Here is a 12,885-nt window from a genome sequence, read left to right as displayed (position 1 = left end):
CTGTGGGCCTCAGTTTGCCCACCTATCCAACTATCTCCCTAGGGAGCTGGGGAGCCTGCCGGACGGTGCGGGGAGACTCCTGATGGACCCTCATCGAACAAATAGCACGGGCATCTTAGGAGGGAGGAATGAGCTCCCGGCCCAAGCACAGCTCGGCAAGGACTGCAGTGGCTTCTCCCAGTTTTGGATTCCACTAATTCCACCGCCTTATTCCCAGACTGTCCTACAGAGGGCAGCCGAGGCCAGCGACGGGGGACAAACCGCTCCGCCCACACCTCGGCTCCTACACGAGCGCTCCAGGGCAGGGATTCGTCTTGTTTCAGTCGCTGCTGTAGCTCTGGCATCGAGGACAGCACGTGGCACGCGGGCACTCAACTAATTACCTGTGGAATGAATGCCCCCGCGTAAAAGTAGGTGGAATTTAAGTTTGCTTAAAAACCCCAGCTTTAAAGTTTTTTACACACTCCTGTGGGCCGACTGCGGCCCGTCGGGGGAGGCCCGCGTGCGGCGGGAGAGTCAAGAAGCACCTGCTCGCCCCGCAAACAGCTCAGCGGCACCACCGGGCCTGGGACCCGAGGCTCCGCCCCCACGAGGCTCCGCCCCCACGCGTCGACGCTCGTACAATGGCGTCACTTGGAGCGCCCCGGCCTGCGCGTTTCCCCAGCCCGACCGGGAAGACGCACTCGCGACCCGGAAGGCCTTCCCGCCACACTCCGAGGCGGGCGTGAGGGGGGCCGATGGCGGAGGGAGCGGCGGAGGCCCCAGCAGAGAGTGGTGGCGGCGGCGACTCGGGAGCCAGCGCGCCGGAACGGGGGGTGGCGCCCATTAAACCTCAGTGAGTCGCCGGGGCCGGGGGAGAACCTCACGAGGCCTTCCCGGCAGCTGCAAGGCGTGCTGGGCGTGCTGGGCGACGGGCGCAGCAGCCCACACGGGAAGCTCGCAGGCTCTTCGGTCTGGGCCGTCCCACCGCCCGCGGGGACCGCGGCGCCTCCGGACACCGCGCGCGTTGGGGGCTGTCACGTGTGCGGAGGACCCCACGGTGCCTGCCGGGGCGGGCAGGGGTTTGCGGCCGGGGCCGCAGTGCGTGCTGGGGACTGTAGTCTCCGCGTACGGCGGGAATGGCACTGGGGCACCTCCGGCCAACCTCGGGCTTGTGTCTGAAGCGAGGGCCGTGGGGCACGCTGGGGAATGTGGCGGCTGTGGCCCCGTTGCAAGGCATGCAGGGACATGTAGTTTTCTCTGGCCGAGCGTGGCCAGGGACGTTCAGGTCTGTTTGTAGTTTGGCTCAGCGCTGTGGGCAGTGGGACCCAGGCACAAAATTGGTCCTGCCTGTGGCCTCGAGGTGCATCCGGGCCAGTAGTCGGCGGGTTCTAAGTAGTGCGCTTCCCATCAGCAGAAGCACTTAAGCAGGGACAGGCGTTCTCAGCCCCTTTCCCCAGCGTGCATTGCGACTGAGCTCCAGAAAGGACTCCCTCCACAAGCCCTTTCTCCCACCGCCTCTCCACTGGCAGATACCTCACCACCAAGGAGCAGTTCCACGAGTTTCTGGAAGCCAGAGGGCAGGAGAAGCCCAGCCAGGAAACCGAGGCAGGAGACCCTGGTGGCAATGACCTGGTTGAACCTGAGGCCAAGCGGATCCGACTGGAAGATGGGCAGACGGGGGAGGCAGCTGAACCTGGGGAGCAGCCGCAGGTTCAGAAGAGAGCCCGGGGCCAGAACAAAGGGCGGCCCCACATGAAACCCACCCACTATGACAATAATAGGCTCTGCCCCTCCCTGGTCCAGGTGAGTAATTGTTGCTTGAAAGTCCCAGAGACCTGCGGTCTGAGCCGCCATGCCCCCAGTTTGATCCTCAGGAAGTTATGACATAAGTGGCATCACTATTCCCATCTTTCAGCTGGACTAACAGGCTCGATGATGTCACCCGTGCGCCCAAGGACACACAACCAGGAGGGGAGGGATTTGAGGTTCTCGGCCAGGCTGCCCGGCTGTCTCAGCCCCTTCCCGTCCTCCCTCGTTGCCTCTTCGTTTCCACGCAGGAATCAGCCGCAAAGTGTTTCTTTGGTGACCGCTGCCGTTTCCTGCATGACGTGGGTCGCTACCTGGAAACCAAGCCGTCGGACCTGGGCCCCCGCTGTGTGCTGTTCGAGACCTTCGGCAGGTGTCCCTATGGTGTCACCTGCCGCTTCGCCGGGGCGCATCTGGGACCCGACGGCCAGAACCTAGTGCGGGAGGAGTGGGTCCAGGCCCCTCCCGTGCGCAACGGCCTGGACAAGGCCCTGCAGCAGCTGCTGCGAAAGCGTAAGGTCCGCTTTGAACGCGCCGAGCAGGCCCTACGCCAGCTGAGCAGGGACCGGGTGCCAGGCCCCTCCCCCGCTGCCGCAGTCCCCGAGGTCACGGGGGCCGAAAGCGCCCCCGGGCAGGACAGTGGTGACACCCAGCAGGCCCTCCCGGGGCCGGATGCCGGTGCCCTTCCCAGCGGCTCGGTGTGGACCCGTGGGCCCCTGACGGATGAGGACGTAGTCAGGCTGCGGCCTTGTGAGAAGAGAAAGGTACGTGTTTCGGGCTTCTTGTTCGGGGCACCGGTAGCGGCGGGGGCAGAGAGAACTGGACAGAGAGTCAGGGCTGGGACGGAGGGAAGCAGAGGGGAAGGCTTCCTGCAGGAAGGGGCATCGGGGTGGGGTTTTGGCAGTCGGGTCGGAGCTCTGCAGCAGAGGAGCGCGCGGAGAACGGAGCGGTCCTCGTGGAGGGATGCGTTGACGTGTGCTGAGGCGCGGAGGGGGGCGCTGCCGGGCGGGGCAGGGCAGGGCAGGTGCTAGGCCGGGGAGAGGGGAGGCTCCAGAGCCCTCGCAAGCCCGGCCGGAGGGGCGAGCTTCCCTGTGTTTACTGCCCTGCAGCTGGACATCCACGGCAAACTGTACCTGGCCCCCCTCACCACGGTAGGTCAGCCCGACGGTGCCGAGTGACCTCCCCTGCCTGGTGGGTCCTGGGGCTGGGGCGGGCGTCCGGGGTCCCCACCTGCCGTGTCCTCACGTGTGTGCGTCTCCCCCCGCCGCCCCCCAGTGCGGGAACCTGCCCTTCCGGCGGATCTGTAAGCGCTTCGGGGCCGACGTGACGTGTGGGGAGATGGCCGTGTGCACCAACCTGCTGCAGGGCCAGACGTCCGAGTGGGCTCTGCTCAGACGCCACCAGTGCGAGGATGTCTTTGGCGTCCAGGTGGGTGTTGCCCGAGGGAGAGAGGCGGGAAGGGCCGAGGGGCTCTTGGCTGCCTGGTTTTCGAGCAGGGTTCGGGGCCGGATCTCCGACTCAGTCACTCCCAGACCCCTCTTGCCTCTGCCGTGGGCCGGAGCGCTGACCCAATGCCCCGTCAAGGGCTGAGGGCCTTGGCCCGGGGCCACTGCGGGAAGACGGGGCCGCTGTCCGGATCCCCGTGGTGGGCGGGGGCGGTCTGGACCAGCTCTTCACCACCTGCCACAGCTCGAGGGCGCCTTCCCTGACACCATGACCAAGTGCGCCGAGCTGCTCAACCGCACCATCGAGGTGGATTTTGTGGATATCAACGTCGGGTGCCCCATTGACCTCGTGTACAAGAAGGTAACGGCCGCTCGGCCCTGGACCCCCATGGTGTGGGTGGGGCAGAAGCCTGGGATCTGGCCTTGCCCCCTGCCGAGTCCCTGGAGACCCGCGGGCATCTCTGTGCCTCGGTTTGCCCGTCTGGGCAGCAGAGGCTGAGAAGGGCGTCAGGCCCGGCCTGCGTCCCGGCCTCCCTGGCTCCAGCCGCCCGTTTTTCCCAGGGCGGGGGCTGTGCCCTCATGAACCGCTCGGCCAAGTTCCAGCAGATCGTCCGCGGCATGAACCAGGTACGCGCCTCGACGTCCCTGCCTTGTCCCCAGCCCAGCCCAGCCCCGGGCCCCGCTGACTGTAGCCATCGCCGCAGGTGCTGGACGTGCCCCTGACGGTGAAGATCCGCACGGGCGTCCAGGAGCGCGTGAACCTGGCGCACCGGCTGCTGCCCGAGCTGCGGGACTGGGGCGCGGCCCTGGTCACGGTGGGTCTCGGGGCACAGAGGGTGTCGGGGCCGCGGGAGCGCTCGGCCGCCCTTCCTAATGGTCCCTCTCTGCCCGTCTCTCCCTCTTGCTCTCTGGCTCTCCCTTCATCTCTGTCTCCGTCTGTCTCTTTGCCTCTCTGTCTCTCCCTCTCAGCCCGTCCCTCTTGATCTCTCTGGGTCTCTTTCTCTGTGTCTGATTCTCCGCCTCCTGGGTCCTCCCTCCCTGCGCCGTGGCTTCCTTTTCAGCTCCACGGCCGGTCTCGGGAGCAGCGCTACACCAAGCTGGCCGACTGGCAGTACATCGAGCAGTGCGTGACAGCGGCCAGCCCCATGCCCCTGTTCGGTGGGTCCCCCGCCACCTGGCTCAGCCCTCCCGCCAGCCCTGCTCTCTCTCTCGGGCCGCATGCCTGGACCCCCCTCCCCGCCCCCCCCCTCACCGCCGGGACCCTTCCCTGCCCCCGTGGGTGTCGCTGGGCTGGCAGGAGCTCTCCCAGAACTCCCGTCGACACGCGGCTCCCTGAGACCCCAGCCTCTGCCCCTCAGGAAACGGGGACATCCTGTCGTATGAGGATGCCAACCGTGCCATGCAGACTGGCGTCGCCGGGATCATGATCGCCCGGTGAGTGTGCTCCGTGCGTGGAAGTATCGCAGAGCGTGGGGAAGGCGCCGGCGCACCCGAGCTTTGTTACAGCCGCCGCCGCCCCCAGCCTCGCTGCCTCGTTCCCCCCGCTCTCCGTCCCCAGCAGGTGGCTCTGCCAGGACACGGGGCGGAGAGATGGGGTCCCGGCCGCTGGCGGCGGTCAGGAGGGGACCGGACATTCGCGCCCGCGTGGGCTGGCAATCTTGGGCTTTGGTGGTCGGGTGAGCTTAGCTGCGAGGCAGGGACCAGGGCTCCGTCCTGACGGCCCCCTGCCCTGCCCCGCCCGCCCGCAGCGGTGCCCTGCTGAAGCCGTGGCTGTTCACGGAGATCAAGGAGCAGCGGCACTGGGACATCTCGTCGTCCGAGCGCCTGGCCATCCTGCAGGACTTCACGCGCTACGGCCTGGAGCACTGGGGCTCAGACACGCAGGGCGTGGAGAAGACGCGGCGATTCCTCCTCGAGTGGCTTTCCTTCCTGTGCAGGTGGGCGCCCGCGCTGTGCGGCTTGGGGGGCTGTGGGTGGACGGCTTGGCCTGACCCCGCGCCCGCCACCTGCAGGTACGTGCCCGTGGGCCTGCTGGAGCGGCTCCCGCAGAGGATCAACGAGCGGCCTCCCTACTACCTGGGCCGCAACTACCTGGAGACGCTCATGGCCAGCCAGAAGGCGGCCGACTGGATCCGAATCAGGTGCCAGGAAACCGAGGTGCCGCGGTGTGGACGGCTGGGGGGGCCAGGGGGCCCCAGGCCTGACCCTGCCCTCTGCCCTCTGCCCTCTTCACAGTGAGATGCTGCTGGGACCCGTGCCACCCAACTTCATCTTTCTGCCAAAGCACAAGGCCAACGCGTACAAGTAGTCGTGGGGGTGGGAAGGGGCGTCTGAGGGCCCAGCGGGGTCTCCTGCTGCGTGAGCAGACAATAAATTTTATTCTTTTAAAGCCCAGGCCTTTCTGTCACCCCAAGGCTTCCCCGTCCCGCTCCGGTCAGCTTTGTCTCGACACCGGGCCGTCCCTGTCCCCCTCGGTTCCCTTTTCTTTCTCATCCGCCAGAGTCCCCGGCCGTCCCCATGGGCCCAGCCCTGTGCCGCCCGCCGCTGCCGCCCAGAGAGGCTCAAACCGCAAGGAAGCCACAAGGGCTCACGAGGCGGGGGCCTCGGCCTGCGTGGGTTTGGGTCCGGGCGGGCTGCCTGGAGGAAGGCGCTCTGGAGCAGTCCAGAGCATTGCCGGAGGCAGCACACGGGAGTCCGGGGTCTGCCCTGCCGTCTGTGAGGCCTGTCCCTGGCCGTCCCCCCCACAACCCCTGACGCCGGAATCCCGACCAGTGGGCGGGCCGCAGCCTGGAACCCGCCGCCCAGAGTAACCAGGCAAACAGAACTCTGTAGGACTCTGAACCTGTTCTCCGGGTGGCCCGCCAGTGCTCCCACCTGCTGCCCTCCTGGCCTGCCCGGGCCGGGACCCCTGCCTCCCCATGCAGCACCCCAAACCCTTCTATGCACCCACAGCTCCCCAAGAAGGCTTCAGCCCCCGGGGCCCAGATGGCACTGAGGGGCCAGGCAGTCAGCCTCTCCCCACCTGCACGGAGCCTCTTCCTACTGTGGGTACGAGTCGGAGGGTGCTAGATGTGGGGCGGGCGTGGGGGTGCCCGATGGGGTGGGGGACCGGGGCTCGGGCCCCCACCCACCTGCCTGCTTTTGTCCCCAGGTTCCTCCAACCTGTATCAGCCCCTAAACCCGGAGAAAGAGGTGTTTCCAGCCCCTCCGGCAGGTACCAGCCTCCCCGCGACCCTTGACGAGGACTCGGGGGGGTTGAGGGGGACGTGGAGCCGTCTAGGCCTGTCTTGCCCATGCCCCTGACCTTAGGTGGCCCCCAGAAGGTAAGGCCTGTGTCTCTTGTCTCTCAGGCCTTCAAGGGCAAAGCCTGTGCCCCCCATTCCCAGACAGGTGCCCCCCAAATGATGCCCAGGGCCCCTGACTCCCAGATGGGTCCCCAAAGGCAGGAGCTGTGTCCCCATCCCTCAAATGGGCCCTGCAGGTTTGGGCTGTGCCTCTCCCCCATCCCCCCTGTACTCCTCCCCTCATGGGGGTTCCCAGAGCTCCTCTCAGAACTCCCTCCCTGGCCTGCAGGTTTCCAGATGGCACCCTGCGGGTGCTTCTTTGACCCCCGCATCTACCGAATCGAGTGGGCCACCACTGACTTCGGCCAGTCGTCCCTGTACAAGCTGACGGCAGTGGGCGGTCGGGGGCCCCCCGGGGGTCCGGCGGGGGGCCCCGCCTCGCCAGGCACCTACCTCCTAGAGCCCCAGCACTACCTCAAAGCCCCAGTGCCGGCCCCACCACCCCCGCCCTACCCGCATTACCTGCCCGTTCCCGGGGGCCCCCAGTACCTCATGCCCTACTTCCCCCCCGAGGAGCCGGGGCCGGAGGCTCTGGGCTTTGTGGGGGAAGGGGGGTCCCCCGCCTTCATGGAGCTGCCCCCACCCCTGCTCAAGGAAGGCCCAGGGCCGCCCCCACCTGCCCCCAAGGAGAACAGGCTGCCTCCCTTGCTCATCACGCTCCCCGCTGAGGCCGCGCTGCCCCCCGGCGCCTGTGGCCACCTCAGGGGCAGCCTCAGTCAGCTCCGTGGGCCCGGTGAGCCCCTGGCCTTCCCCTCCAACGAGCTGCAGGGCGGTGGTGCCGGGCCGGCCCTGCTGTACCCGCCGGGCCCCGGGGAGCCCAAGGTGGCCGAGGCAGAGGCGGCCCCGCTGGGGGCGGGCGAGGCCAGGGCCCCCGAGGCAGCCAGGGCCTTCGTGCTGCCTGAGAAGGTGCTTCTGGAAGACGCCATGAAACTCTTCGACTGCTTGCCGGGCAACGCCGAGCCCGAGGGGTCCCCTCGCAAGGCCCCCGGGCCGGCCCTGCCGGATAGCGGGGGCGGCGGAGACGACTCGTCCAGTGACATCCGCTCGTTGCACCTGCCGGACGAACTGCTGTCCTTTGACTACAGCGTGCCCGAGATCCTGGACGCCGTGTCCAACGTGGACTGCCTTTTCAGCCTCAAGGCGCTTGATGAGGAGCCGGCGCCCCGCCCAGGGCCCCCCGCCGCCAGCACCGTGGCCCCAGCCTTGCGACCTGAGCTGCCCGGCAGGAGGAAGGCCGGCACCCCGTCCGCCAAGAAGGGGAGGCAGGGAGGCAAGGGCAAGCAGGCTGCGGGCCCGGCCAGCGCCGCCCCCTCGGGGCCCAGGCAGGACCTGGGAGCCGGCCCCCATTAAAAGGGATTTGACCTCTCGGCTCACTGTCGGCTCAGTCGCATCAGGGCCCAGGGACGGTGGGCTGAGGCTGGCTGTGGGGGGGCTGTCCCCTCCTCCGCCCTGTCGCGGGGGCGCTGGTTCGCACGCGAAGGCCCAGCAGCCCCTCGGCACCTCCTGGGTGCTGGGCTTCCAGAGCTGAGCTGCGGAGGCTTAGAGTCCCGGGGAATCCTAAACCCGCCCTCTCCGAGCCCCGGAAAATTGGGAGTCAGCCTGCAGGGATGGGTGCTTCCGGAAGGTGGGGAGATGCCGTCCATTTCTGTAAGGATCTGTTGCCTGAGTGGTGAACGGGTTGCCCAGAGAGGGGTGGGAGATGAGGCCTCCCCCCCCCCCCCCCCCCGCCTTCTCCCCCTGCAGAGGAGGAAGGGACCCTCCTGTCCCAGGGCCTGGGCTGGGTCCCTGGGACCTTCGTTGTTGGGCTCTGCCGGGGTAGCCCTGGGGGTGGCTGGGGTGGGCCCCCCTTCCCTGAACCCTCATTCCCAAGCTCGGGGGAGAGACAGCTGCTGGAACCGTGCTGCGGGCTGTGTGGCCGCGTCTGCGCTTACCCCGCCCGGCCCTGTTCTGGGCCTGGACAGAGAGGCCGGGAGCTCACTTCGCCCAGCTTCCTTCTGAGCCCCCCTCTCCCCGCAGCCCCATCTGGGGTATCTTTGAGACGAAACTCCAGGGCATTCGGTGAAGGGAAGGCCCTGGCACATGACGTAAGAGGAGGGGTTCGGTTTCCTTGGAGAAATGTTCGCTGCCAAGAGACGCCCGCCCAGGGAGGGCGGGGTAGGTGTGCGCGTGGAGGTTCCCCGCCACTGGATCGCGACTGTTTGGGACAACTGAGGACGCCCACAATATACACCTAAGAATAATCGGGAAAGTCATGGGACTTAGGACGGGATGGCTGTCCCGGGCCGCCTGGGGTTCAGAATGAGGCGGTGGGTGGGGAGGGAAACCCCGGTGAACGGGTAGGTAGACTACACGTACCCGTGTACATTGTATATACGCGTGTGCACATGTCTGTGCACACGTGTACGTGCTACCTACATGCATGTGTAGAACAGGCATGCATATCTATACACGTGTATAGGTCTGTGCCCGTGTGTGTGTAACCTGGGTGAATACACGCTATGGGTGTATACGTGCATTGCACGCACATGCGTGGACACATGCATACGTACACACACGAGTCCCAGGTATACACACGTACACATGCGAAATCTGCCCGACATGTTCGTGCACGTAGCAAAACACACGTGTACGTGTTTGCATACACGTTAGGGTTTGTACCCAGGAAATGGAATCCCACAGGTCGCAGTCTCCTACGGACATCCCCCCACTTGTCCTTGGGCCTTGTCCTCTACAGGACACGTTGTCGCGTCTCCTGCTTTTTGGAGACTTGCCTCTTGTCCCCCTGATGCCTGTGCTGGTTTATGTCACCGGCCTGCCCACCTCCTGTCCCAGCACATGTAGGTGCCACATGCAGAGGAACTCTGACGTGAGGATGTGGAGACAGTGACGGTGGGGTGTCGGGAAAACAAACCACGCCTGATACGCGCTGCCGCTGGCTTTTTTCCAGAATGCTTTAAGACAACTCTGGGCTCCTCCGCTGCGCGCTCAGCGCCTGCCTTGGAAACACGGGCAAAGGTTTCTGAGTCTCCTGCACAGATTCATCCAGAACTCCTTGAGCCTGAGGCCCTTCTCGGTGTGCAGCAGTTTGGGGATCATGTAGGCCGACCACACGGACAGCAGCATGGCCATTATGAGCGGGATGATGGTGACCGTCGTCGGGATGATGGACGGGGGCAAGGCCCCGTAGACGTAGACGCTGAAGGTGGTCTCCAGGTGACAGTAACTGCAAAGGGGCGGTTGGGGAGAGGCCATGGGGCACTGCCTTTCACCCCGGTAAATGTGTTAAAACCCAAGATGGGATGGTTGGGCCCCGGGTGCTGGGCTGGGACACCGAGTTCCATGTGTGTTCACTTCAGCTTGTATCCGAGTGCTTTGGCGACAGTCATGTTTTCCCTCCCAGCATCCCTGTCCTCCCCTCCTCTGGGGACAGGGTGTCCCCTCAACTCCGTGCCCAGGCTCAACCTAGAGAGGCAGACAGACCAACCCATTGCTGACCGGAAGCGGAGGGCGGGCACGATGGGGCCACAGGCACCCAGCAGGCGGGGGTAGCAGGCCAGGAGGGAAGGGCATCCCAGGAGAGGGGACCCAGCGTATAGGAGAACTCGGCAGGGTTCAGCTGGCAGCACGGTGCGGAGAGAGGAGGTGACGGGCTCGAAGGCAGTCCCCTCTCTCCTCCGGATGTGCCACCCCAAGCCTCCCGCCCATGGCCATCCCAGAGTTGGCCCCCCCTAGGTCAGGGTGTGGGCTCTCAAGGGAAGGCAGGGTCTCCATGTGCTTAGAGAGGCGGACTTTGTATTTGGAGAGGACAGATGATGCGGGGGATTGTCCCCTAGTGCCCCGTCCGGTGGGAGACGTTGATAATCCAGACCAGCACACGTAGAAACGTCCTCGCGCACGGGGGTGGCAACCATTTGTAGGGAGCGCCGATTCCCATGGTGTGAATTCTCCCCCTGTAGCTGACCTCAGGCTGCCAGTGCAAAGACAGTTAGCTTCCCGAACCCCTGCATCTTTAAGAGTCAGCTCCTGCACTCCACCAGCGGGATGTGGTTTGCGGGGGTGATTCTGGTCCCCGAGGGCGGGGACGTGGCCGCTGGTCATTGCTGTTGCCCCAGCGCCCAGCACGGGCTCTGAGTAAGGACTTATTTAGCGAGTGAACAGATGTCTTTCAGAACTTAAAAGTATCATCCTTCCCAGGGACAGTCTGGGCTGCGGGGAAAACTGATGTTTATCCGGGACGCGCCAAGGGGTGGGAGAAAGGTGGGTCCCTCACGTGTGTGACCCGCCCTAGGGGAGCCATCCCCCCCGCCCCCAGGCCTCTGGCGCAGGGCGACCCGCCCCTGCTCACCTGTAGTAGGGATCCACGATAGAAAGGAAGAAGACATAGATCCCGTTCCTTTGGTCAAAAATAACCCTGTTTGCTGTTGGGCCTCCCAAGATCTGATACGGGACATCTGGCCATCTCAGAGGGGCGTCGTTGTCGGGGTCATGGCAGCTGATGTAGTTCTGGGGAGAAGGACAGAGGCGTGGCCACCAGCTCAGGGGCCGGGGAGGGCCGGGCCAGCGCCCGCAGATGCGCCCCGTGCGTGCACGGCCCCGCCTGCGACACGTCTCCCCAAACGCTCGTGGGTGGGCGTGCAGGGCCAGGTGCTGGCGGGCAGGTGGTTCGTGGCCTTCGCGGGGGACGCCGTGGATGGCTGCTCGGTCTTTATCCTGCCCCCCTGCTTCTGCGCCTTCCCAAGCTATAGGGGCGGCAGCTTCACAGAATCCCTCACAGTCCTGAGTCTGGGTCTGGGCTCTGCCGGCTACACATACAACTGGTGTTGTGGGCTGAGGTGAGCCCCCACCCCCGTCGCATGTTGGAGTCCTAACCCCCGACGGCCCAGAATGTGACCTTATCCAGAGATGGCGTCTTTTTCACGTAAATCTGGTTAAAGTGAGGTCATCAGGATGGGCCCTGATCCAGTATGGCGGCGTCCTTATAAACAGGGGACGTCTGGACACAGGTATGCACAGGGAGAACATCAGTGTGAAGACAGAGGCAGAAACTGGGGTGTGTGTCTACAGGCCAAGGAACGCCAAAGGGGGCCAGCAAACCACGAGCAGCCAAGCCTGGAACAGAGTCTCGCTCTCAGAAGGAAACAGCCTTGCCAGCACGTTGGTCCCAGACGCCTGGGAAAGTTCCTCCAGAGCTGGGGAAGCATAAATCTCCGGTTCGTGGTGTTTTTGCTACAGCAGCCCCGGCCAGCTAAGACACCTGGGAAATCTGAAGATACAGAGGAGACCCAGCCACCTTCCCGGGGCTTCTTGTTGGCATGGCCACCGAGCGTGGTCGTGGCACCAAGATGTGGTTGGGTGGGGGCAGGAGCTTTTCTGCCCCGTCTTCAGATCCCAGGATTTCACATAAAGGGGGAACCTCCCTGAAAACTCAACAGGTGCATCAGGCTGCCTGCCTGAGCTGAAGACCTCTCTCTTCTGCACTATTTGCTGGTGGACCCAGAAGGGAGGGAGCTGGGCTTGTAGACAAAAGAAGAGAAAGAAAATTTTAAAGCAAGAAAGTCAAAGTAATAGCCCAGCAATATGAAAAATAAAGGACTGGGGCGCCTGGGGGGCTCAGTTGGTTGACCATCTGACTCTTGATTTCTGCTCGGGTCATGACCCCAGGGTTGTGGGATCGGGCCCCGAGTCAGGATCCGCACTGATAGCATGGAGCCTGCTTGGGATTCTCTCTCTCTCTCTCTCTCTCACTCTCTCCCTCTCTCTCTCAAAAAAAGAGAAAGACTCATTTTGCATGGCAAAAGCGAAAACCTGAAAGACATAAAAGATAAACTGAGGGAAATATTTGCAACTCATATTGCAGTAAAGGGTTAACTTCACAGATCTATAAAGAGCTCTTGAAAAGTGAGGAGAGTCTGAAATCCCAGCAGAAAAAATGGACACAGACTGAACACAATCCACAGTGCAGAGAAGTGAAAATGGCCCTCAAACAGGAAAAGACACAGCCTGGTCCACCGTGGAAGAAGTGCACGTGGAAATAGACAAGTTCCTCCCGAGATAGTACACCTAGCTGGTGCGCTGTGGAGAGACAGGTGTCCGTGCACTGTGGTGAGAGGCACCGTGACACCACCCACGGAGGGGGCCTTAGTGGCATCCGCCTATAAGCCAGTAGGCACTTCCCTGGCCTGAAAACAGTTCTGCAGGACCAAGGGACTCAAGCTGGTGGGTAGAAGTGAGAGACCGGAAACATCCCGTGCCCGGCTGTTGGGCAGCAGAAAAACCCTGGAGCACCCATCCTGTGGAGGGTGGTCATG

At 64.3% G+C, this 12,885-nt stretch overlaps 3 protein-coding genes across 6 annotated transcripts in view; 2 read left to right on the top strand and 1 right to left on the bottom strand.

The window, feature by feature from the left end:
• The first annotated feature begins 272 nt into the window (after positions 1 to 272).
• Positions 273 to 5,622, top strand: DUS3L (dihydrouridine synthase 3 like). 2 transcript variants are annotated; one of them, XM_047844425.1, is made up of 13 exons: positions 273 to 410; positions 1,512 to 1,785; positions 2,040 to 2,552; positions 2,898 to 2,939; positions 3,064 to 3,216; positions 3,478 to 3,594; positions 3,795 to 3,860; positions 3,938 to 4,048; positions 4,295 to 4,391; positions 4,592 to 4,667; positions 4,982 to 5,170; positions 5,246 to 5,374; positions 5,469 to 5,622. In XM_047844425.1, exons 2-13 carry the CDS (start codon positions 1,735 to 1,737, stop codon positions 5,539 to 5,541), a joined length of 1,617 nt encoding a protein of 538 aa, XP_047700381.1. In that variant the 5' UTR covers positions 273 to 410; positions 1,512 to 1,734; the 3' UTR covers positions 5,542 to 5,622. The 2 variants fall into 2 exon arrangements, with proteins under 2 accessions (XP_047700381.1, XP_047700375.1); XM_047844419.1 differs by lacking the exon at positions 273 to 410 and adding an exon at positions 608 to 835.
• A 150-nt stretch (positions 5,623 to 5,772) lies between these two features.
• PRR22 (proline rich 22) lies at positions 5,773 to 7,945 on the top strand. The gene is made up of 3 exons (XM_047844439.1): positions 5,773 to 6,281; positions 6,385 to 6,447; positions 6,807 to 7,945. The coding sequence occupies exons 1-3, from the start codon at positions 6,152 to 6,154 to the stop codon at positions 7,925 to 7,927; spliced, it is 1,314 nt and encodes a 437-aa protein (XP_047700395.1). The 5' UTR covers positions 5,773 to 6,151; the 3' UTR covers positions 7,928 to 7,945.
• Positions 7,946 to 9,522: 1,577 nt separating this feature from the next.
• The window catches only part of CATSPERD (cation channel sperm associated auxiliary subunit delta), a 44,090-nt gene continuing 40,727 nt past the window's right edge, over positions 9,523 to 12,885 (bottom strand). For 2 of the 3 annotated variants that reach the window (XM_047844394.1, XM_047844401.1), the window contains exons 22-23: positions 10,923 to 11,080; positions 9,523 to 9,800 (exon numbers count right to left, since the gene is read on the bottom strand). In XM_047844394.1, the coding sequence (XP_047700350.1) occupies positions 9,563 to 9,800; positions 10,923 to 11,080 (396 nt within the window). In that variant the 3' untranslated portion in view covers positions 9,523 to 9,562. The remainder of the gene's footprint in view (positions 9,801 to 10,922; positions 11,081 to 12,885) is intronic. The other variant, XM_047844408.1, reaches the window with a different exon arrangement.

The sequence above is a fragment of the Prionailurus viverrinus genome, chromosome A2, assembly GCF_022837055.1.
Source record: "Prionailurus viverrinus isolate Anna chromosome A2, UM_Priviv_1.0, whole genome shotgun sequence".
Classification (NCBI taxonomy): domain Eukaryota; kingdom Metazoa; phylum Chordata; class Mammalia; order Carnivora; family Felidae; genus Prionailurus; species Prionailurus viverrinus.
The sequence above is the reverse complement of the archived record's forward strand: the minus strand, read 5'-3'. Positions and strand labels throughout refer to the sequence as shown.

What these genes read in the sequence shown, in the direction of transcription:
- PRR22 (XM_047844439.1), top strand. Translation starts at nt 6,152, where the DNA reads ATGCAGCACCCCAAACCCTTCTATGCACCCACAGCTCCCCAAGAAGGC. An exon ending in GGAGCCTCTTCCTACTGTGG is followed by an intron (nt 6,282 to 6,384) that starts GTACGAGTCGGA and finishes TTTTGTCCCCAG; the next exon opens with GTTCCTCCAACCTGTATCAG. An exon ending in GTTTCCAGCCCCTCCGGCAG is followed by an intron (nt 6,448 to 6,806) that starts GTACCAGCCTCC and finishes CCTGGCCTGCAG; the next exon opens with GTTTCCAGATGGCACCCTGC.
- DUS3L (XM_047844419.1), top strand. Translation starts at nt 738, where the DNA reads ATGGCGGAGGGAGCGGCGGAGGCCCCAGCAGAGAGTGGTGGCGGCGGC. An exon ending in GTGGCGCCCATTAAACCTCA is followed by an intron (nt 836 to 1,511) that starts GTGAGTCGCCGG and finishes CTCCACTGGCAG; the next exon opens with ATACCTCACCACCAAGGAGC. An exon ending in GCCGACTGGATCCGAATCAG is followed by an intron (nt 5,375 to 5,468) that starts GTGCCAGGAAAC and finishes CCCTCTTCACAG; the next exon opens with TGAGATGCTGCTGGGACCCG.